The following is a 22,329-nucleotide window of genomic DNA, read 5'->3' as shown; positions in this document are numbered from 1 at the left end:
AGCACTTAAGGCACGTTAGTGCAAGCAGCTTAGCAGCACAGCTAGCACGATCCCCCCATTAAAGATTTCACACTGGATTATTCCTTTATGTTTCAGTGAGTACACAAAAAAAACTATGATGTTGTAATGCAATTATGCATGCATGGAAGGCTTGCATGTTGCAAAACAAAATGAAAGATAGGATGTGACATAAGAGCACCATCTGTCACATATACTCAGCAACCTCAATACATGTCTTATGTAAAAAAATGACATAAAATTCTCTTTAATTCTTTTTTAAAATCTATTTGCTCACTTCTCCATTGGGAAGTATGTTACGCAATTAGTTATGGATGGAATGAGACTGATCACTTAATTGCACCTTAGGATGGGTAATACTCGTGTTTGTCACCACCACCAGCGAGATGTTCACCGAGGACTTGTAACAGCACAAGAAGTTAGGACTTAAGAGCAGATCCCACCCTTTCCTGCATACCCTTCAGTCCCTTGAGTTAACAAACTAACAGGAAAATTTCTCCGGCAGCACCAGCAATGTGCAGCATCCTAAGCATCCCTGTTGCTAGAGGACCTCACTCCTGCTATAGCACCAATTGTGAAAGCCAGATTACTAAATTACTTCACAGTTGTTGTAGATCCTTAAATTAATCAGATCACTATATGTAGTGCTGGCAACACGTATTACACACTAAGTGTAAAGAAAGCAAGAAATGTGATCACTGAAGAAGGAACATGCTAATTTTCTAGCCTTTTCCTTAAGAACACTGCAGCAAAACCCTCCAGCTATTCATCAGGAGCTTCAAAACTAGAACAGTCGCGAATGGTTTTATTTTAGTTAGCAGTGATCACAGTCAAAAGGTTTGGGGGTTTTCCTTTTTAAAGAACTGTCATATATGCGGTGCGGAACTGGTGAAAGACAGCAACTTGGCAGCGCAGAAGACTGAAGTCTCTTATTTGTTCCTAAATAAAGTAGCATTCAAGCTGCCAGTCCCACAGCAGAGCCCGGCAGATCATCTGAACCTGAAGCGCCCCCCTCTGCCAGCTCTAGAGAGTATTTTATTTTCCAGCGCAACTCCAGCACTGCTCTAATGCAGAAATTGTTGAGATGAAAACAGGGCAGAATCTTCTCAGAAACTAAACTGCATGACCCACTGCATCAGGTGAATTGGCTCAATATGTAGATTGGTAGAAACCGACCTACAAACAACGCAGAACTGACAGCAACCCACACGGTCAGTGCTCAGTGTGAGCATTAACAAAAAAAAAAGGGGCATTTTCAGCCCCAGCATGGTCACCCTGCGTTACACCCACTGCTTGGACTGGGCAGATGACACTGGAATTTCATTCAGCAGCTGCAGCTGTTTGAAAACCGAGTCTGCCAGGGTGGCCAAGCTGCAGTTGCTGAATACCATCTCCTTCTTCTGAAGCCTCTAAAAGCCAAAATTTGGGTTCATTATTAAAATTAGTATTCCCATTACTCAAATGTTATAATCTAGCCAAGGTACACTATAATGAGAAACTGTTTACGCCTTATGGCAACCTGGGGTTCTTGTCACCTGTTCAGTCTATGAAAAATAAACTGAAATCTACATTAAAGAAGATAAAAACAAACCACTACTAGTCAGGAAACACTTCCCTGTTGACAATGCTGGACAGGGACTGAAAATTCAATGGAGTAGCGTTAATCTTACCTGCTTACATTCACCACCCCTTGAAGAAGGTGGATCTTAAAGCAGGACTATGCACACAGTGTGAGAATAAGCAAATCTCTACTTGTGCTGCTGTTCCAAGGCTCAGCACCAATCTGCAGATCCCTGAGTGCCAGCTTAGTCCATCCTAACAGCATTGAACAATGTAGGCACACTCCTTCTGTTCTAAAATAAAAGAGAGGGCAAACCTGGAATACAAGAGAGTAGCTACCATTTATCTGGAAAATGCTACTCAAAGATTTAGAATCAAAAATAAAAGTTTAAGGCACTGATTCAGAAGATGAGCTCAGAAACTCTAAGACCTGCCAGTCAACTCAACGATGGATGTCAGCTATTTCAGACTGCACAAACTGGAGTCCACAGAAGCCCTTTCAGCCTGAACATGCTGGCTTGCACTCCGGCACGAGCGGTTCTGGGGGTGGTTTTATCTGGAGCAGCTCCACACTCTGCTGTGGATTCAAACACACACTCAGATGAACAGGAGATGCAAAGCAGAAGTGCAGCACAAGTCATGGACATATCCCATGATAATCTTAGAGACCCAATATTTATAATACAAGTGATTAAAGCATTAAAATGACACGATCCAACTCAATGATTTAGAGCTACCAATTTAAACGTCTAAAAGCTGTTTTGTATTTATTGCCTTTCTAGGCTACAGATTTAATACTTGTGGGCTTTTACAGGCAATCACAATTTATCTACAAATATTAGAAGTCAGAACTCGTTTACCATGGATAAATGTAAACTCCTATCCATATCCCAAAAGCATATTAGCATTTAAATGAACTGTTCTGTATATGTCAAATTTTATTGTAAAGTTGCATGAAGTAATATATACTAATAAAAACCCTGCAATTCAATATTATGAATTGTTTAAGGTGATAATGTAAATGATGTTAACAATAACACTGACATATCTGGAAGTAAAAAATGCTAATTGTAGTTATTCTTTTTCATACAATACCAAAAGATAATTGAATAACAGTTTTTATACAGAGACACTGATGGCAACAATAAATCTCAAAAACATGATTACTCCCAAGAAGAATTTTTCACTTTTCTAAGTGTTTGTATTATCCTTTATGGCTAGATCCTCCAAAATCAGCAGGGAAAAAAAGCATGCCCAGTGTAGAGCTTATGCCAGGATTCAGAACTGAGCAGCTTTTTATGCAATGTTGTATTTAAGGGAATCTTTGGACACTTGGTTATTTAAATACATTTAAATGATAAAAATGTACTTTCCCTACCCATTAGCCCAGTACAACTTCCAATATTGGTGAGTCACAGCACAAGGTGGCACTTCCCAGAATTTACAAAATATTTCTGAGCATCAGTCTTAGCTTCTAGATGACCCCGACTTCACCAGCGAACAAAACTAATCCGCATACATATGAATTCATATCCTGATAATCTCTCCTTTTTTTTTTTCTTTTCTTTGCCAGAGGAGGTCAATAAAGTTGAGAGAAAATGGGTTCATTAACAAGGCCTGAGACACCTCTGACATTCTCTAATGGTGCCTGGGAGCGCTGACCGCGCGGCTGCAGCTCTGGTAGCAGCTCTCTCTCATCTGACCTTTCTTCTCCTCCTGTACGTGACAGGCACTCTCGCTGTCTCTTAACAAAGTGCTTATCAAAGTAAACTTGCACTGTTCAAGGCAGCAATGTAGATGGCAATGTAGTACAGTCTGTGGGCAGACACACTGATGGAGATATATTTTAGGAACATGTTTATTCACAGAGAAAAACTTTCACTGTTCCAGGCTACCTTCATCTTCTCTTCTGGCAACACTATGCACACCAAAAACAAGATCTGGAAAGAGGAGATACACAAGGAAAGTACTTGTAAAAGCATGGTCATTACAGAATGAGGAGATTAAAAAAAGAGAGAAAGAGAAGGAAAAAAAAAAAAAAAAAGAATGAAAAGATGTCAAAATCCACAGCTATAGATATGAAGAATGTCACTACATGCTAAATGTTTGAAACCTGTGAACCTGCATATATAGAGCATTACACTTATGTTAGGTGTGCAGTGAAAATCACCAAGTGAGGCACAGACCATGTTTCCTGTCTGCCAAGATGCTGCTTTAGATCCTCTGCATTTATTTTTTCCCTTGTAACATGTTGACAGCAGAAGTGGAACTGGATCTGTACATTCTTTTTGCAGCTTAGAGTACAAAAGATCCTTGTCTAGAATCAGCCAAAGACAGAAACAGAAATTCAGGTTTTGGCAAGTGTTGTGAGCATACAAAATAACATTTTTTAACATGTGTTTAAAACCTGTAACTGCTTTTCTATTTTGAAGCCCAAACATTACCTCAATGACTTAGAATCACCACTTACACTTGTCTGAAAAAAAATTACTTCTAGCAACCTTCAAATGTTCAAAACTGCACCAGAGGTACCCTAACATGATCCATGTCTTGTAAGAAAGGTGTGACACTGGATCCACCTGATGTCGTACCAATGAGCCTCACTCTCTCAACATCTTACAGAATCACCCCAGCAGCTGCAGTACGCTGATGGACACATCCCTTTGGGGCTGGTAGAGTTGATTGTGGAACAGAGCCAAGCATCCCAAAGACGTGTAGGCTCTTTTCTTTTAATGTCAAGCCTGACTTACCGTGATAGGAAAGAGACAACAATACAGCTGACAAAGATGTTTAAATTACCACAGTACGGCCCTTCTGTCATAATAGCAAATTTTAGAGCTACAACTGTAAGGTCACTGAGCTCATCCCAACATCTACACAGATGCTGCCATCTTCACCAGTGCTTTACAACTACGCACCCTGCAGCGCTCAAGCTGTTAAGATATTCCATGCCAGGTTAGATTGCTCTCTCCCGCACGCATACAGTTTTACACCATGCAGAACCTGAGAAGTTTACAGAAAAAGAGAGTTAAAGAAAACGTTGACAAATCAAGGTTTCCTGCAGATTAATTCCTGCCCGCTACAGTCTCCCTGGTGCTCACAAAGAAACAGTCTTATCTTCTGAAAAAGCACGACTGAAAACTGTGATTTACACATCTTACTCTGAAAGCTGCTGTCATTTTGATGTTTTAAAGATGAACCAAGAAAATTCCTTCTGCATAGAAATATTCTAACAGCCCCAAGCCCAAATGAACACACACGCAAAAAAAGGGTCAAGATAACTTACACTAAAAAGGAAGAAAAATTTTTAAAGCATGTGTGTATATAGTGAGACCCTCATCTGTTTTTGAATTATGATCTCTTCAACCTTGGATCCTTTTTAAAGAGTAGTGCAGGGACTTCTCATTCAAATATGCATTACAAGAAAGGAAGATATGAAATCGATTTGAATTTTAAAAAAGACAACATAGTATTGATGAAAAGTCCAGCACTGGGCTCATGTCCCTCTGCAGTACTGAAGAATAAAGTCTCATCTTTGTATAAAGAAAAATTACAGGATGCAAGAATCTAACAGAGAACTTTCATTTCAGTACTATCAACAAATTCAGCAGAATTTAAAGGGTTACCAAGGCACGCTCCTTCCCTGACTGTGCACAGATTCAGCACATTTTCTGCTATCACTGATCTTTTAGGAATATTCTGCTCAGCTTCAGAGATGCCTTCAGAGGTCAATAGATAGCTGAGGAACTGAAAAAAACTGCACAAGTTTTCCTTTCTCTTACTCCTTGGGAAGCCTTTGGGCAACAACACAGAAACATTCTGAAATATTCACAGGGGAGACTAATTTTAAGGCACGGAGATATGAAACCCTGGAAGGAGATATGAGAGAATATTTCTCAATATTATACTGTTTCTGGGGGAAAGATCACTGCGGTAAGGAAAGAGGAATGAAATTAAACAGGACAAAAAATAAAAGTCTCTAAAATGTCTGCTATGACTGATGGCAAACCACGCAACAACACCAGAAGGCTCAGAAGGGCAACCAGAGGTCTGCCCTGGCCCAGGAAGCTGAAGCCCTAGCTCCAGCACTGGAGCAGAACTGAAAACACGATGTTGCTGACAGGTGGTTGTTAAAGCTCTTCTCCATGTTTGTTTGTGTTGTTTTTTGTTTTTTGTTTTTTTCTCCTTTCTTTAAACAAGTGTTTTACTTTACACTTCTTTCTGTGTCGTATAATATGATTTGTTTTTTCCACAACGCATATTTGTTCTGCAGGACCCACCCCACCCAAGATACCTTCCCACTTTGGAAAAGAACTAATAACTATGTTGTGGGTTGTTTTTTTTTTTCAGTCCTTTCAGAACACAAATGATAACAAGCATGTCTTTGCCATACTTTTTGAAAGTTTTATCAAAGTCAAGATCTTGCACATCAGTTGCATCTCCTCACCCACTGCACCAGTTAACCTACCAAACCAGATGCAGTGTTATTGAAAAGCTATGGTGACTTTCTTCTCCACCAGTGTACCACTTCTAAGTATCTGTGATTTAATCATTTAGTATTATTCCCAAACTTTTTAATGGAGTTAAAATTGAGCTGCAGAATATTCAGCTGAGTTCTCCTTACTTTGAAAGCAGCAAACCTTAAAAAAAAAAAAAAAAGAGAGACCTTAATAATCAGGTAAACAATAGCACTGTGACCTAAAAATACACCCAACCTGAAACACCTCAGAAAGGTGTTATTAAACTCAAGAATAATATCCGAATGTCCAAACATGAGGGCACTAATTTCAGTCTGAGCACCAAGAAGCGCAGCTCCGGCCAGCCCTCGGGACACAGGTGCATGCAGCGGGGTGGCTGGACAGCTTTAGTGCTGTATCTTTTGAATAAAAAGTAGTGCCAACTTTTGTTTGCAGTATCAGGGACTGGACTGGCTGATGCAAACGGTTCATGCAGCTCTGTCATTATCACATTAGTTTGTTGGGGTTTTTTGACCTGTTTTCACTTCTCACAAGTGTCTTTATCATCGTTTTGAGAAATGTTACTTGAGTGCGTTCTATTTCATGAGCATTTCCACTTAAAGCTCCTACCCTGGACACCTCTGGAATGGCACTTACTCGCATCACTGAAATAAACAGCCTGAAACCTTTTAATCCTTTTAACTTTAAAGAAGCGCCGCCGCCTTTCTCCGGACCACCCCATTCTTCAGACTTTCGCTGCGGGAGATTTAAGGAGGATCCTGTTCATTTACCCAAAAGCACTATAAAATATATTAAAATCACCCTTTACCCTACTCTTCATCCACCTTGAAAGCCACTTACCCTTTAAGCACCCCATACACGGAAACGATCGTGAGGCTGCCCCCGGGGCACCCAGCGCCCGCCTCCCTGCCCTCACCCCCCGGCCCCACGGCCGCCCCCCGCCCCGCTCACCAAGAGGGGGACGCCGTAGGTCATGGTGCGGCCCCTCCACAGCCGCCGGAGCCGCTCCATGGGCCCCGGCAGCGTTTTCCTCCCTCCTCCCCTCCCTCCTCGGCGGTTCCGGGCCGCCACAGCGGCTCCCTCCGGCGGCGCAACGCGGCCGCGGTCGCAGCGTTCCGCGGGGAGGCTGCAAATGGCGGCGCCGCGCCCCTGCCGCTGTCCCCATCCCCTGTGAATCCCTTGTCTGAGGGAAACTGTGTGCAGGAGGGGCAGGTCGGGCTCTCTTCCAGGGCTGTGCACGTTCAAAGTTACTCGCTGCAGCATAGTCCCTGGGGGGGGGGGGGTGAAAGCGCCGTCCACAAACCAGAGCCTGGCACTGAATTACCCTGCTGAAATAAAATTCCATTTGGGTGTGTATGGTGGAGGAGTTAGTCCTCGCTAAAGACACCTTTGAAGTCGCAGAAATGAGTAAACAACACAAAACTACAGAGAAAAAGGCTCTCAGGCAACCCCGAGGCTTATGAGCCGCTAGCATGCGGCCAGGTGGTTGGTGGCTGGACGTCCCCAGGGAGAAGTTCCCTTTGCGACTCCCAGAGGTGAAAGCAAGAATGTGTTTCTGCAGCCAAATCTGACCCAGTAGGCAGAGGAAAGGCCTGCAGCGAATAGTTGGGGAAGGAACAAAGGCTCGTGTGCCTGTGTAACGAAGAAAAATCCATGTGAAAATCGATAGCTGCTATGGCGTTCCCAGCAGGGAAGAGAGCAGCAGTCCCCTGCCAGCAGGGTGAGGACAGCCTCTTGGCACCTGCTGAGCCGTGGGTACTGCGCTGTGGAAGATCTAGCGCTGCATGTGTACATGCTTTGTATTCACCAATAAAGATTTGTAAGGGTCACAGTCCCTGCTGAGCACACCCTGGTGTTGAACGTGTGAAAAGAGCGTCACCGAGGGGATTTGATTCAAGTTCTTGGCATTTTTCTTCCCTGTGGGCTTCTGCGGGACATTCATTTGGAAAAGGGCTTGGCCTGGGCTAAGTGGACCTCAAAAACAAAACATGCCACTTTGCAGAATGATGATTAAATGATGACTAGCAGAAAGGAATGACAAGTTCACTGAATCTCAGCACACGTGGGGTTTTACTGCCATCTCTAAAGCCAGCCTGAGGAGCTAAGATCGGGCATTTCAGGAAAGCAGGTGGCATGGAGAGACAAGGAGCTTCCATAGCTTACCCCAGGGAAAGCAGGACAGCAGGAAACATTGCCATTCAGATTGGTAAGGCTGAGGCCACCACTGAATTTAAATTTACACAGCTTCTACCCTCCCCAGTGAGACATATAAAAATATTCGCTCAGTGGATGACCAGTACATAGGCAGCTGAAGCTATACTTACAACAAAACAGAAGTCAGCTCAATACTGTTAAGGAAAATGTGCAAACCCCAATAGGTTTTGTAGGTGAATACACATCTTCTTTCCTGAGGGCTTTCTTCTATGATTTTGAACTTTCCATCAAATCTCATTGATTAGGCAGTCCTCAGGGTCTGGCAGTTAGCTGTGTCTTTCATTTTGTTTCCCAAGGAGATAAAACTACCATGATCATACTGCCAATTTTCCTCCACTGTTATCCCTTATCCCAATCATGTTGCACTCCCAGAAACTTTTAAATCCGATCAAAACAAAGCTGGCTACAGCAGCATTAATGGATCATCTACTGCGGTTTAGAACCAGCAGTCATTCATTCCTGGTAGCAATTTAATGTCTTCCACCATCCCCTCAAACACCTGAATTCCAGAAATGCTGACTTTTGTCTGGGAGTGAAGAGAGCAGAAGAACAGGCCTGTGTTCATCTCTGGGCTGCATTCAGTCTGAGATGAAGTCATCACAGAGCACTCCTATCAGCACCGGGAATAATCTGAAATTAAGAGAATTGCTATTGCAGATACAGAAGTGCTGAGAAGAACAGTTACTACTTACCTCATTTGCCTCACTGTAACTTTCCATAAACACAGTTTGTCCTGTAACTTGAATTAGACTAACCTTACCTTCATTATTACTGTCTCACCTGAGGACTATTAGCTCCCTGCTAGAGAAGTAACCCTCAGCTGCTGATGCCCATGTACAGCGTTGGTGCCCTCCCATTCCAGCTTCAACAAGGGCACAAAAAGTCCTGGCAGTAAGTAGAAGGGTTAAGAGTCTGTGCTGGTGCCATTGGGTGCTCTTGTCAAGACTCATAAGCTGCTCTTTGTTTTCACTGATAATTGCTGGTAGCTAAATTTTTTCCATGGTGTTATAATCTAAAAGTCAGAGAAAGTAAATAAGAAACTAAATGCAAATGTTATGATAATTACAAAATAATAGCAATAATTCTGTGTTAGAAGGATAAGACACGTGCTTAAACCAAACATGCTGTGCTAGAGATGAACAGTAAATTAGACTTAAAAATGTTTTCATTTTTAATAATCTAAAATGTTGTTAAATTACAGAGATAAAGCTATCACCAATATATATTTTATTTCCACAGTGTCCCTTTGTTCTTGACATTGTTGGTCAATCACCTCGAACAGAGAGGGGTGGGGAGAAACCTTTCTGAAGACTGGAATATACTCTGGTTTTGACTTATGACAGAGGTTTCATGCCTCCTTGTTATGACCCCGACTGCCATAAAGAGACTGACAAACATAAAAGTAGATAAACAAACATCTGGTTTTTATGACACTGACAGCACTTCCCAAGCGTTACTCCCAATGCTTCAAGCACAAAGTCATGTCCCCCCCAAGAAGGTTGAGTGCACCTTTCTTGTCTGTGTTACAATACAGCCAGTTAAACATTTTACTTTGTGAACTACTGTGAGAGGGTTTTCCTCATGAAACGTGCTGCTGGGGCCATAGTTCTCTCCTAGGTGTGTGCATGAGGTTTTACATGGCGCTCAGGTGCTGAATGGAAACCCAAGGGCTGGCTGGCTGGCTTTTGCCATGTCAGGAACGAGGTGAATCTCTCAGCAGTTTCCCTGCCCTGCATGGAAGCTCTGGGAAAGCCTTTTCTCACTTTCCTCCAGAGAAGGACTTTAAAAAGAGATTTGAAAATTCCCTGCACGTATTGTGCTGCTGGCTATTGGCAGGCACCCTGGGAACTTCAGACAAATGGAGCTTGCGCTGCTGGTTCAGGCTACAGTGACCATGACTGCAGGGGAAGGGAGTACACAACAGTACATTGTGTAATGTTTCTGGGCAGCAGGATGGAGAACAGGATAGAAATCTTATTAAACATCCCTGGACGAGCCAGGGTAATCAAGACTGGTGCTGGATTGGATACCAGGAGCTGCAGAATTGCTCACAATGCAGTATTGGCTGTGGGTAGCCAAGGTTAGTAAGGAACATGACTTCAGTTCAGTACAGAACTTGCAGCAATTTGTTCAGAGGATAAAAATGAGAGGTGTGTTGTAAAAGGTTTGTTGCCCAAACACACACAAGTCACTCCAGGCAGCAGTGGAGTGAGACCAACCTGTGCGTTGTATTTCCATATGATACATCTCACCAAAGCCTTTCTTCATGAAGAGTGTGCACATGTAACAAGCCACTAAGCACTGCCTGTGCAGACACGATGTACAGCATAGCCAGCCATGAAAGCACACGCTTCTGTATACCTGAGCTAAAGAAACAGTTGGACTTAGCACACTCTTGGTCTGACAGCAACCAATGAAAGGAGACAACCCATCTTCAGCGCTTGTAGTTTTTCGGGGTGGAGGGAGGAAGTCCTGACTTGGTAGCAGCTGTTGAGAACAGCACTTCTAAAACAGACACCTTCTGTCAGCACTGGGCCTGTTCCTTTTTCATCCTCCTTTGTGTGGCCAAGAGGAGGTAAAAGGGAGAAAGTGGGGTCTGGATTTCCCCTTTGATGCTCTCCCACATCATCTGAATAGAACTCCTAGTGAGGTAACTGAGTGCAAGCGTTGGTGAATGTGTCCTTTCCTCCCTCCTCAGCTTTCTCATCAGCCATCAGAATGAGCAGAAAAACATCCAGAGACCAGATTTTTCTCAAGAGCCGGCCTGGAGAGACCAGTAAGCCAGCTCTGCCCATTTTTCATGCCATTGAAATAGTGCACACAACAGAAGGCACCATGGTGGCCCATGCATGGGAAGGGTCATCCATGCTTTCCTGATGTGGCCCTAGGTTTCCCCTCCACCTCCAGAAAGGGAGGAGAAGGAAACATGCTGACATTCTTTGGGTTCGCCACTTATTTGTTACCTTCTTGGGTTGGCTTTAAAATAGGCTGGGGAAGGGTGGCTCGGGAGACACCTTTTAGGTCTTGTGAGTACAGAACAAGCTGAAGGAAGTACTGGTCTTCCCAGCAGATTCCTTCTCCTCACCTTACTGCTCCAGAAGGCCATTTTCCCCAAAGACAGCCAGCAACCATAAGCTAGGAGACAGATTCATCAGCCTGGGGAAAAGAGGAAACCAGGAACACTGCCTAGAAATAGGGGAACTGAGAGGGGTCTGTGCCAAAAAGCACCAATATGGACAACAGTCATCTCTGCACCTACTTAGCAGCTGCCTTTATGCACTAGCCCCATCCTTTTTTTTTTTTGACCCCAAAGAAAAGCCACAGTAACACATTCATTTTCTAGGTTCTCTTTGTTATTATTTTCAAGAGCAGGACTGTCATTCGAGCTCTTAAACTAGAGTACTGAAAACTGGTGTTTGTAGAACAGCAGCACCTTTCATTTGTCCTTCACGTGAGTTAGAAACCTGATAATTACAAAAGGGATGGGGCTGAGTGGAGCTTGTTGCTGGTCTAAGAGATGAGGTTGAGTTCTGGCTCTGCCTCCTTCACTGGGTGTGGGCAGGAGATTTGCCATTTGGGAATGGCAACCCCAGCCAAAGTAGAGTGGAGGCTGCTGGGCTTAAGTGGGTGGGGGAAGAGATAAAAAGATAAAACTGCTCCAGAGGAGGAACGTCACAGTATGGTGCCCCCCGTCCCTATGTGTGCTCTCATGCCTGAGAGAGTCAGCAGTTCTCCATGGATCGAGGAGCATGAGGATCCCGGGAGGAGAATCCAGCTTAGTTGCCACACCTCTCAGCTCAGCGTTGGAGTTCACAATCGTTTTGGCAAGCAACTGTCGTGGCAGCCCTCTGAAAAGGGTCTGAAGCTTCTCCTCCTCAGTAGGGGTCTTCCTTCCCCTGCGTTGTCAGGTGAAGAAAACAGAGAAACCAAGGTGTGTGAAAGGGTGAGCGAGGAAGAAATAGTACACGAGAGAGGAGAACGTTATTAGAGAGCATACTGGGCACAGCTTAGACCCGGGTATGTCTACAGGTTCGCGAGGTGCCTGAGGCTGAGGGGGTGGCGGAGGTGGAGGGGGACTCCTCATCCGTTGTGTCCCCCTGCTCCTCCTTGTGGAGCCCGAGGCTGATGTGGCTCTGCAGGGCTGCTGGCGTCAGCCACTCCTTGGGGAGGCAGCTCTGGAGGAAGGGGATGCAGGAGCTGAAGTAGGCCAGGCGGTTCACCCAGCGGGGGATCTCCTTCCCACACAGGATCTGTGGAGCAAACCAAACAAGAGCATGGTTAATAGTACCCAAACGCATCTGTAGTGGTAGCATCACCTCCATCTGCTCCGTCACCTCAGCTGGTGTGCTCCCCATTGCTCTGAAGAGACCTGTTTGAATTCAGGGAGCGTCCTCTACAGCCAAAACCAGCTCTAATTGCAAACGACAGCACGCAGCGACTTCTCAACACACACACAGCCCTGCCAGCCATAGCCCATATCAGCATCTGAGCAGTGACTGGGGAAAACAGCTCATGGCCCTCAACATCTTTGGCCAGCCCGTTCTCCAGGCAGTCCATGGGTTAAGGGACAGGCCTGCTGCTGCCCCTCCGTCAAGACAGAAACACTCATTTTCAGAATTGTTCAAAAATTTTGGGAAAAGATTTAAGCTGTTGCTGGGCAGACTCTAGGAATCGAGAAGCCAAGCCTGACTAGGCAGATCTCCGGAGATGCCTGAGAAGCTGCTCTTCCTGCTCACTTTTCTTCCTTGTGCCGACACACCGGGTCAGTCAAGTTACAATACCTCAGGGTCCTTTTCCTACTGTCACATCACACTTTGATTTCTCCTTCCGTAGCATTTCCTAAATGCAGGGAAGAAATCTACAAATGTAAAAATACTAGCTTCTCACTAGGTCTGTGTTTCATCACACATGCTGCTGGCCCCAATTTGGGTTACACTCTGCTAGCACAGGCACTTTTTCTAAGTCATATCATATTCAGCACAATGAAACACCTTGCTGCATACTGCAGACCCTTCCTTCTGCAGCATTTGACCACACATACATACAGGTGCCAGATTTTAGAAGCTCTATCTGGCTTAGGCCACATAAGGAAAATTTCCCTTTGCATTTTACCATTTCCCAAAGCAGACACAGAAGAGGCACCTGGAACTTACCAGCCTCAAGGATCTGTCCTTGGTAAATACACTGCCTGTGCTGCCCTACAGCAGTATGCTAGAGCCTGAGGTCTGTGGCAGGTCATACTACCTGAATTCTCCTTCCCACCCAGCACTGTCTCCAAGGCAGATGTTGAGGAAATGCCACCCCACAGACCTCGTTCTGTACTTTACATGGATTAGTGCTTCCAGGGCTGTCCACGCTGCACCTTCTGCCAATACTAAGCTCCTTTCATTTCTCTCCCACCTTCTTCCTGACTAAAACTACACTTAATTTAATACCAATTACTGCAAAAACTAAGAGGTTGTTTGTCTCTAATCCACTAAAGAGCTTATTTGGTGAGATGTCTGTTATTGACAGTGGAAATGCAGGAATGCTTAGAGGTTTCAAGGGATTTTTCAGGGAGCAGCACTGGAGCAGTCGCAAAGAGGACAGGCCATGCTGCTGGACAGGTCTTAGGACTGATGGCCAGCTGGTCCTTCACGTGCACTTTGGTCTGGCCAGAATAATCTAAGCTCCAGTCCAGCAGTCACCTTGAGTGTAAGGAAATTAGCTTACTCCGACAGCGTGGAATTTCCAATAAGGTGTGGAGATAGAAGCAAACCTGAGATCATGCTAATTTGACTATGGAACTAACTTTATTCTGACATGCATTGTTTAAAAATCAATGTGTGAAACTGAAGCCATTATCATTAGGCATCAGAGAACGAGCAGAACCATTTGGCTTCTTAAATTATTTTCAGGTAGAGTCCTGTTCTTTACTCAATACCCTGTAAATTACAAGGGTAATCAAGGACTTCTAATTCAGTTCTTAATGGTGCTGCATTTTACTTAACCTCAGACACAGCCATATGAATCTGTGTTTTTAATATTTTTAATCTGTGGACAGTTCCTTCAGTGGCAATTCTTTATCCCCATCCGGTTTCCATTGCTAGAACTACTGCCTGAATCAATAAGCACAGGCGCTCTCTACCTGCATTTAAGACTCATTCAAAGAAAATCTGCTGATCTATTTGATTTTCTCATCAGACGCCTCTGATCATTTTCATAAGAATACTGCTGAATTTTTAAAACTGTACTCAATATCTTCTACTCGAACATTGAACTTGAGCCAAAGCCAACAAATGCAGCAGAATTGCCTCTAGATTTTGTAGCATTTCTCTTTCTTCCTGCCCAGGAACTCAGGCAACATATTGCCAGTGTAGAAAGTGACTCAGTTCAGGCTCCTTGTGATGCATGCATACATGTGAATTCAGTTCTCAAGGAACCATAGGTCTTCCTAAAGACTTCTCCCCCCCAGATATTAATAAGAAAACAAAACCAGGGTATGATTCATCAGAAAATTAGTAGAAGCAATAGAACGGAACAAGGTAAGACTGCTTGAAATGGAAATACAGCTTTAAAATTTGTCTTTCTTTTCTAAGCAGATTCCCTGGCAAATGAAATAGCACTTCCAAATGTGGAAGCGATGCTGAAACGTTTGCTGTTTGTTTATAGGAGCTTCTTCACCCAGAATGAATCAGTGAGGCCAGGAGGAGCCATAAAAAGAACTGAGAGATGTGTGGGCATCATGACATCGATCAGCAAAGGGCTGTTTGTGAAGCTTAAGGATAATGATAGAGTCAAAGCGGTTTCCCTTTCCTCAGTAGTGTTTGCCCTTGTCTCTCATCAGCAAAGCCTCGTTACTATTCCACAGCAAAACACAATGCTCCACGGGAGCAAAAGGGCAACTGCAGGGAATTCCACTAACACTGTAACCTTCTCCTCTGTTTTCAGCTCCTTGCCATAGAGTGTGTCATGCTACATCATCCAGCAGTACTTGGCTCACGGAGAAGCATCAAGTAAGCCTGACTGTGATGGGATTGAGCCAACCAAACTTAAATAAAACAACACAAGCAAGATGAAGTGGGTGTTTTCCAGCTGTGTATGAATCCACAGAAACCTTACTGCAGCTCTTTAAGGCAATTCTCAACTGAAAACCACACATTGAAACAATAAACTTAATAAACTTACAGAACCCTGTTACCATACACTGTTTCCACAAAAAAATTTTTTTTTTTAAAGGTTCTCAGAAATTGGGTATTTAAGAGTTTTTTCTTGCCTGACAACCAGGTTATTTTTTCTTTTTTTGAGGGGGGTAAACTTTCCTGTGATGGGTCATGTAGCTGTCGTGTCAAACTTAGCATATAAGCCACTATGGGTCAGAAATCACTGGTCCTGGCCATCCTATCAAATTGTCCTGCTACCATCCCTTTTGGAAATACCCAGGGACCAGAAAACTACTACAGCTGCAGCAGAGCCTGAGCGTGACACCTGAAAAAAGCACAGCTGGTGTGCAGCTGACTGGAGAAGAAACTTTAAAGAAACACCTAGGGCCACAGAAGGGCTAAGCCTATGTGAGATGCAAGCCTGAAAGGTAGCTCAGGGGTTAGCTGTAGCTTATCTGAGGCATAGAAGTGCTTGGGATGGGCAACCCTGCATAGTACAGGAGAGGCTGGACTATGAGCAGCAAACCTCAGGCCATTCAGGCTAAGCAGAGCTCTGCAGACCTCCTGTGAATATTGTCTGGCTATCACTGCTGAGCACAGCTCTTCCTCATCTTTCTCGCTCTGTGAGGTGCCTGAAGGCGTGAGTTATTCCACCCACCCCACAGAGACAGCCAGCCACTGCCACAGCCTGAAACGCAGCCCCTGGGACAGCGGGTGCAGCTTCTGCTTGCTGGCCCAGACCGGTGCCCACCTACCTCCTGCAGAAGCCCTCGCGCAGGCTGCATGTACTCGCAGCTTCCACTGAGCGGCACCTTGTGACAGTCAGCCCGGGCTCCCGGGGGCTGCACAGGAGCTGCAGGGGACTCTGCAGATGCAGCTGGGTCAAAGGGAAGCAGCAGTTCAGACATCCGAGGCTGAAGCCAAATGTGAGGGAGAAACAGGACCCAGCAGTTCGGGTGCTGTTTCGGCACGGCTGTCAAATCCACACCGGGATTTCAACTCATCAAGAAGCAGCTCGTTTAGGATGTAGAAAGAGCCTCTGAGCATCTTTAGCCCTGCTATTTGGCAGTAAACAGACCCTGGTTAAAATATATAAACAGCCCTAGGGTATAAGGACTGCAACTCACGACTCTTCCCTCCCTTAAGTGCCCTAAGAGCAAGGATTTATTTCTCAGCAAGACCTTACAGTTCTGTGTAAAGCTTTACCTTGAGCAGGAGAGCAGCCTAGCAGCTGGGAAATGTGGGTTTGTATGACATGCTGCTATGGAAGAAGCTGAGACTTCTGCCTTACAGAGAACAATGCAATCAGCCTGCTGCTATCCTCCTCTTTCTTCTCTTTTGAGACAGGGATAAGGTATGCGCCGCGTTCTGTGAACGCTATTAAAATACACTAGACGTAATCTGAGGTAGTTTAATGGACCGAGCCCCTTCCAAAAGAGGGCGAAGGGCTGTTTAGTTGTGGATCCTAAAAGAAAACACTTAAATGCAGTAAGTTCAGTGCTGTGCTGGATGGTGCAAATTGGGGCAAATCAGGCCACGCACACAAGTCTAGGTCACCACACTTAGGTATATGTTTGTTTTTTTTTTTTTTTTTTTTTTTGTTTTTAAGTGAGCCCTTCCAGAGGCACCGTGTAATCCTCTGGTCCGTGAAAATCAAGCTGTGCAGAGGCAGTGTTACATTCCTCAAGCAATGTGTGCTAATTACTTCAGTTCTTCTCATCGTGCTGAGGCTCTGAGAGTTCAGCCCTGAACATCTGCTCAGCCACCCACGGCTACTTCCCCTCAGCTGCCCTGCTTAGATTGAGGTGGCGGCCACACAGGGCACGTATCCACAGAGCTGCTGTGCAGGGCTCCCTTGGCACATGGCAGAGAATGCAAGGGGGCTTACTGCTGCCTGAGGAGTCCAACACATCCCACAGCACTTCAGGGGCAAAGCGTTCAGAGTCCAAGGGGAATCTTTCCAGTGTTTGCTCCTATAAGACCTAGACAACACAGCGTAGATGACGCTTATCTGAATTTCAGAATAAGGCCATTAGATGCAAACCAGCACACCTGCCCAGGCAAAGCTTGCAGGCTGCACTACAGCGGCCAGAAGCACGTGTAAAAAGAAAAACATGGCAATGCAATCAAATTAGTACTTGGAGACATACAGAATAAACCACAAACCCAGTGCAGGAGCACACCTTTGCCCAGTGCTCAAAGAGCTGAGGAAGTCTGCATGTCTCAGCAGGGAACATACCTCTAGCTCTGCCCTGCAAATGTGACTACGTGACATCTGACGGACCACATTCAGGGCAGAATTATGAGTGGCATCACTGATTTGCTGTGTACCAACGCTGCAGCATGGCCAAATGCCTCTGGGCATGAAAGCACTTGTAGCCAGCATTTCTAAGTACAGGCAGCAGGACGACAAGGTAGGCAGCAAGCAGCCTCCTAACAGATGACCATTTCAGCAGCGCTGAGTGTAATTAAGTCTGGGCTTGTAACTGATATTTAAAACACTGCAAACAACTGTGATTCATTTCTATTATCATGATGGCATGGAAAAGAACTCTCTTTTCCTAGCAGGTGCAGCTTCAAGACCAGTGGCTGAGAACAGATGTTACCCAGTATGATCGTCCATATGTTACAGTATAATACACACACACATATATATATATATAAACACAAATGTTATGGCTGTCCTGAACACGACCAGGCCAACCCACATCCACAGAGTGATGGGCATGAGCAGCATCCTTTTTCCCTGAATAGCTAGTCAAGAAAATCCTGTGTTTCAGTCTCAGTCTGAAGCCTTCTTTCCTAACATCGGTAAGCAGCAGGTTACTGAGGATGGAGAGATGATGAGAAGAGAGAATACAGGAACCCATGGGAACAGGGAAAGACTTTGTCTGGCAGGACTCCTAAGCAAAAGCTTCCAGTCTCAAAAGCCTATCAACATACTTAGTTCATTTACACTTTTGACACTTTTCATTTATCAACAGGCATTGGTGAAAAGGACGGGGTTTTTCCTTGCCATCTTCATTTGTATAAAGGAGGCATGTCCTCAGCATTTGTGTACACAGCCTCAAAGGGTTCACGATGGTGGGTTTAGAGAAGAACTCCCCAGAGAGTATGAACTAACTTGGCTCCAAGCTATTATGTTTATTTATAACAGGGTAGGCCACAGGGTATTTGGTTTGGAAAGACAACTGCAAAAATAAAGCAAATAAAGCAAAATAGATGGTGCAACCCCCCCACACATGCACACATTTACAACAGTTCCAGGAAGATTAAAATATTGGTTGTTTTGTTTTTCTGTTTCATTGTTGTTGTTGTTTTTCTCTCCACTCTTAAAATATCTTCACATTTAATCTAAAGTGACCAACCTACCAGAAAAAAAGGGAAAACCTGAAATAACTGCAAAGGCACATGTGGCAAAATCAGACAATTTTCAAACAATTGGAAGGATGTGCTAAGAACTTGCTATTTTGGGGGGATGATTTCTTTTTCCAATTATTTGCCACCTCATGCCATTCCCTGCACAAGTAGGTAGTCAGCAAAAAGAGGACGGACTGAGAGACCTGGAAGATGCATGTAGGATTTATTCCATTAACCCTTTTTGTTGGGCTGGAATACCCTTTCAGGGTAGCAAGGCTAGAAAGGGTAACAACAGAAGAAGAAATGTATACTTTTATATTAGCCTTCATTCCAAGAATTCCCCAAGTACTTCACAAATTTCAACTAATACACAAACCACACTTGGAAATCTCATTTTGCCACTACAGAGCAGCTCTATCTGTGATACCATTTAGCAGTTTACTAACAGTATACAGTTGTGCATACTTACAGGCGGAATTGAGAGAAAAATGACATCCATCTGAAACCATGAGGATGATCTATGGGTGCAGGATGTCTTTATTAATAAGCTGCTTCTAGATGTAAACGGTATTTAAGAAACAGAAAAGCAAGACGGCCTGTGCCTCATAGAGCTAGCGACATTCAAAGGCTACTTGAATGAAGCATGTCTTTCCATCAGCTTTGGTGAAGACTGGCTCAGGTGCCAGGAAACAAAGGTTTCCTGATGTTCTTTCGTAGCCCACAGTTGCTTTTCAGTTGGGTTATTTGTTCATTTCTGTCCCTCTTTCCTGCCTGTTTGGAGTTGTCTGTCCCCTGCCAGTAACAGACTAGCACACACACTTTTGTCCAACAAAACACCCATCTCCTCCTCCTAACAGAGGCAACTGAAAAACAACTGTTGACTAAGGAAAACACGAGTATCACTTCGCTCCTCAGGATCTGCTGAAAACTGGTTTATAAAAGCTTTTGTTGCTTTCAACCATGACACAAATGCCTCCTGAAGTTCCCTTCTCTGATGTTTAATCCCTTCTCCCTGAGCTTTCAGGCTAAGGAAAGCTTCCTCGTTTTTAATAACATTACAAGAGCTCACGTGTGTCTGGGGATGGACCTGGAAAGCTTTAGGGCTGAATTATTCATTGCGATTAAAAAGCTGCCCTCGTTTGGTCCTTGACTCAGCAAACCTGCCTTTCTCAGCAAATTTGGTGAAAGTCAAACTACTTTAAGGAAAGCAAGATTCTGGTCCAAGTCTGTTACAGGCTGCCAGTTTTGCCTTGGCTGGGAAAGGACAAGTAACCAGCCATGGAGAAAAGGTGCATTGGCTACCATCTCATGGCACTTCAAGCACAGCCCCACTGCAAGCGGGGAAGTAAAGAAAGATGACTCCCTTCTACCAAGGCTCCAACCACAATTGTTGACTCTGGCTACAAAGCATTTGACTATGTCCACGATCCCTGTCCAGTAGGGGCCAGGCTCACCTACGATGCTAAAGAATTTTCCAAGGCTGAGATGCTTAGGAGGTTCTCTTCCCCTCCTGTGTTGAAGACGAATAGGCCACGCTCACTTCACTAGTCCCCAGGACTATTTCCCAAGGCCAGTTCAGCTAAAGAACACCACCTCCAGTTCCCCCAAACATCCTTCTCTCTGGAAACTTCTACAAATTCTACCACTTCAAAATGAGCTTCTAAAACCACAAGCACATTCATTCTGATTTAGGCCGTTCCCTTTCCCTCCTGGAATGTGTTACTTCCTTGTTCGTGTAAATAATTAAAGTAGGACAGTTCCCACAGGAAAGGCTGAGGGACACCCTTCTCCAGCACATCTTGTGGCTGATATTCAGAAGAGTTTTTGCTGGAATGCAGAATAGAAGGTAAATAAATCTTTGGTGTAACTTGCTCTCCCACACCCCAGTGAGCTTCTCTTTATCCAGGAAGCTTGTGGTTACTTCACAATGAGTGTCTCACCAGCTAGAAATTCTGTTTGAACCCACAAAAGTTTTCCTATGAAAAGTTTTAATAAACTGTCAGATCCATCTAGAAGTCTCTGCTTTCAGTGACTCAGTTTACTCCAAAAATCCTAGTTCAGCTTTAACAATTATCTCTGTTAGGATGTTTTCTGGGGAAATCAGCTATTTTACCAGATGGCATCTCTGAGCACAGTCCTCTGGATCCAATCCTTTGGATGAAGAACTGTTGATCAATAAGGAAACAGATCCTTTGGTATTTAAAGGAGTAAAGGGGTGAAAAGGATCCATGAGTACAAAAGAAAGCTGGAGAAGATATCTGTTTTCCTTGAGGGTTTGTAAACCCTCAAATCCAAGTGATCTATCCCAAGTTTATGATTCTCTGACATATACAGGTCAGAAAGAAATCATTTCCCTTTCAAGAACAGGAATAGAAGACATGATAAAGGAATAAAATCTTCCGTCACTGCTATCCTCTGATAACTCTGATAAAGTTCCAAGATCAACAATCTTTAAGGTGAATCAAATCTGTACCTCTTAATTCATTTCCTAATTATGATGAGCATCAACTTCATACCTTGCCAAAAGGGCCCGTAAGACCTACTGACTTTATTGCTGTTCTACAGCTGGCAATTGGAATAAGAGAGGTTATCTTCCCTGGCTCACAGAAGCCTCGCTTCTTTGATAATTGCGTGCCATGTGTCCTATAGCAAGGTGCTAAACAATTTATTTAAATATCAAGCATTTCAGTTGCTTGGCAGTAATCACATTGGTGAAGGGAGAAGGAGTGGTTTCCTTGAGTCATTGCACTTATCTTCCAGTTCTGGTACTGATTCAAAGGTGTTTTTCTCCCTTCCCATGGTGGTTTGCCCTTTTCTGAGGCATGCTGTAGCAGCAACTGTCGTCACTCTGGTAGGAACAGGGCTCCATAACTTATCTAAGATAGGAAACTTCAGAAGCATGGAAAATTGCTGGTGGGAAGTCAAATGAGTCATCTTCTGTTTGTGAATGGTCTAAGCAGCAGAAGCTTTCTCTGAGTCTTTAAGTCGCAGTGATAGTGTCCTTACACTCAGTACTGAGGAATATCACCAGACTGGAGAAGAACCTGAACATTTTCTCCTTCCATCCTCCTTCTGATCCTCCAGTTACAGCTGTTTTCTCTAAAGATGTCCTTGGGCACTGTACACTCACCATATGCCTACACATGAACAGGGCTCATTCTTACTTGCCCCCATTTGAACCCCTGACAGTCAACCTTTCACCTCCATGTGTGTTTGGGGTACAAGTTGTGCCAACTATGCTTTTGCCTTACCTAGTATCTGACTTTCACAGGTCCAAGTTGTGTTTAAGACTTAGAGTAATCAAGAGCCATGCTCTGCAATGAAAAGAGAGCTCTCTGACAGCAATTTCAGAGTTCCCAATATCTGTGTGCATCTACCTTTATCTATGCCCAAAGAACAGGCTTGGTGATAGTATAATTGCATCTGTTTCTCAGCACCCCAAACACACTATTCACAGCAAACCTCCTTGCTTCCTGCTGCTGTAGTAACAAGTGCTCTTGAAAAGCCATGGCATGATTGTGACCTCAAGCCTGCAGGTCCTTCCTTCCAGACCAGGA

General features: G+C 44.3%; 2 protein-coding genes and 1 long non-coding RNA gene across 5 annotated transcripts in view; all 3 read right to left on the bottom strand.

Moving 5' to 3' along the window:
- The window catches only part of COX16 (cytochrome c oxidase assembly factor COX16), a 43,565-nt gene extending 36,433 nt beyond the window's left edge, over positions 1-7,132 (bottom strand). Inside the window, exon 1 of the mRNA XM_082762391.1 lies at positions 7,008-7,132. Within this exon, the coding sequence (XP_082618517.1) occupies positions 7,008-7,067 (60 nt within the window). The 5' untranslated portion in view covers positions 7,068-7,132. The remainder of the gene's footprint in view (positions 1-7,007) is intronic.
- Positions 2,436-6,102, bottom strand: LOC309879077. 2 transcript variants are annotated; one of them, XR_014317661.1, is made up of 4 exons: positions 6,047-6,102; positions 4,497-4,581; positions 3,765-3,895; positions 2,436-3,518 (listed from the first exon to the last, which is right to left on the bottom strand). It is a non-coding gene; the product is annotated as an uncharacterized lncRNA (long non-coding RNA). The 2 variants fall into 2 exon arrangements; XR_014317660.1 differs by having other exon boundaries at positions 2,436-3,895.
- Positions 7,133-9,432: 2,300 nt separating the features above from the next.
- Positions 9,433-22,329, bottom strand: part of LOC309879074 (deubiquitinase DESI2-like) — a 53,785-nt gene continuing 40,888 nt past the window's right edge. Inside the window, exons 5-6 of one of the 2 annotated variants that reach the window (XM_082762389.1) lie at positions 12,268-12,520; positions 9,433-12,166 (exon numbers count right to left, since the gene is read on the bottom strand). In XM_082762389.1, coding sequence (XP_082618515.1) covers positions 12,278-12,520 — 243 coding nt within the window. In that variant the 3' untranslated portion in view covers positions 9,433-12,166; positions 12,268-12,277. Of the gene's footprint in view, positions 12,521-22,329 lie in introns of both variants that reach the window. The other variant, XM_082762388.1, reaches the window with a different exon arrangement.

The sequence above is a fragment of the Aythya marila genome (assembly GCF_965140915.1).
Source record: "Aythya marila genome assembly, chromosome: 5".
Lineage (NCBI taxonomy): Eukaryota > Metazoa > Chordata > Aves > Anseriformes > Anatidae > Aythya > Aythya marila.
The sequence above is the reverse complement of the archived record's forward strand: the minus strand, read 5'-3'. Positions and strand labels throughout refer to the sequence as shown.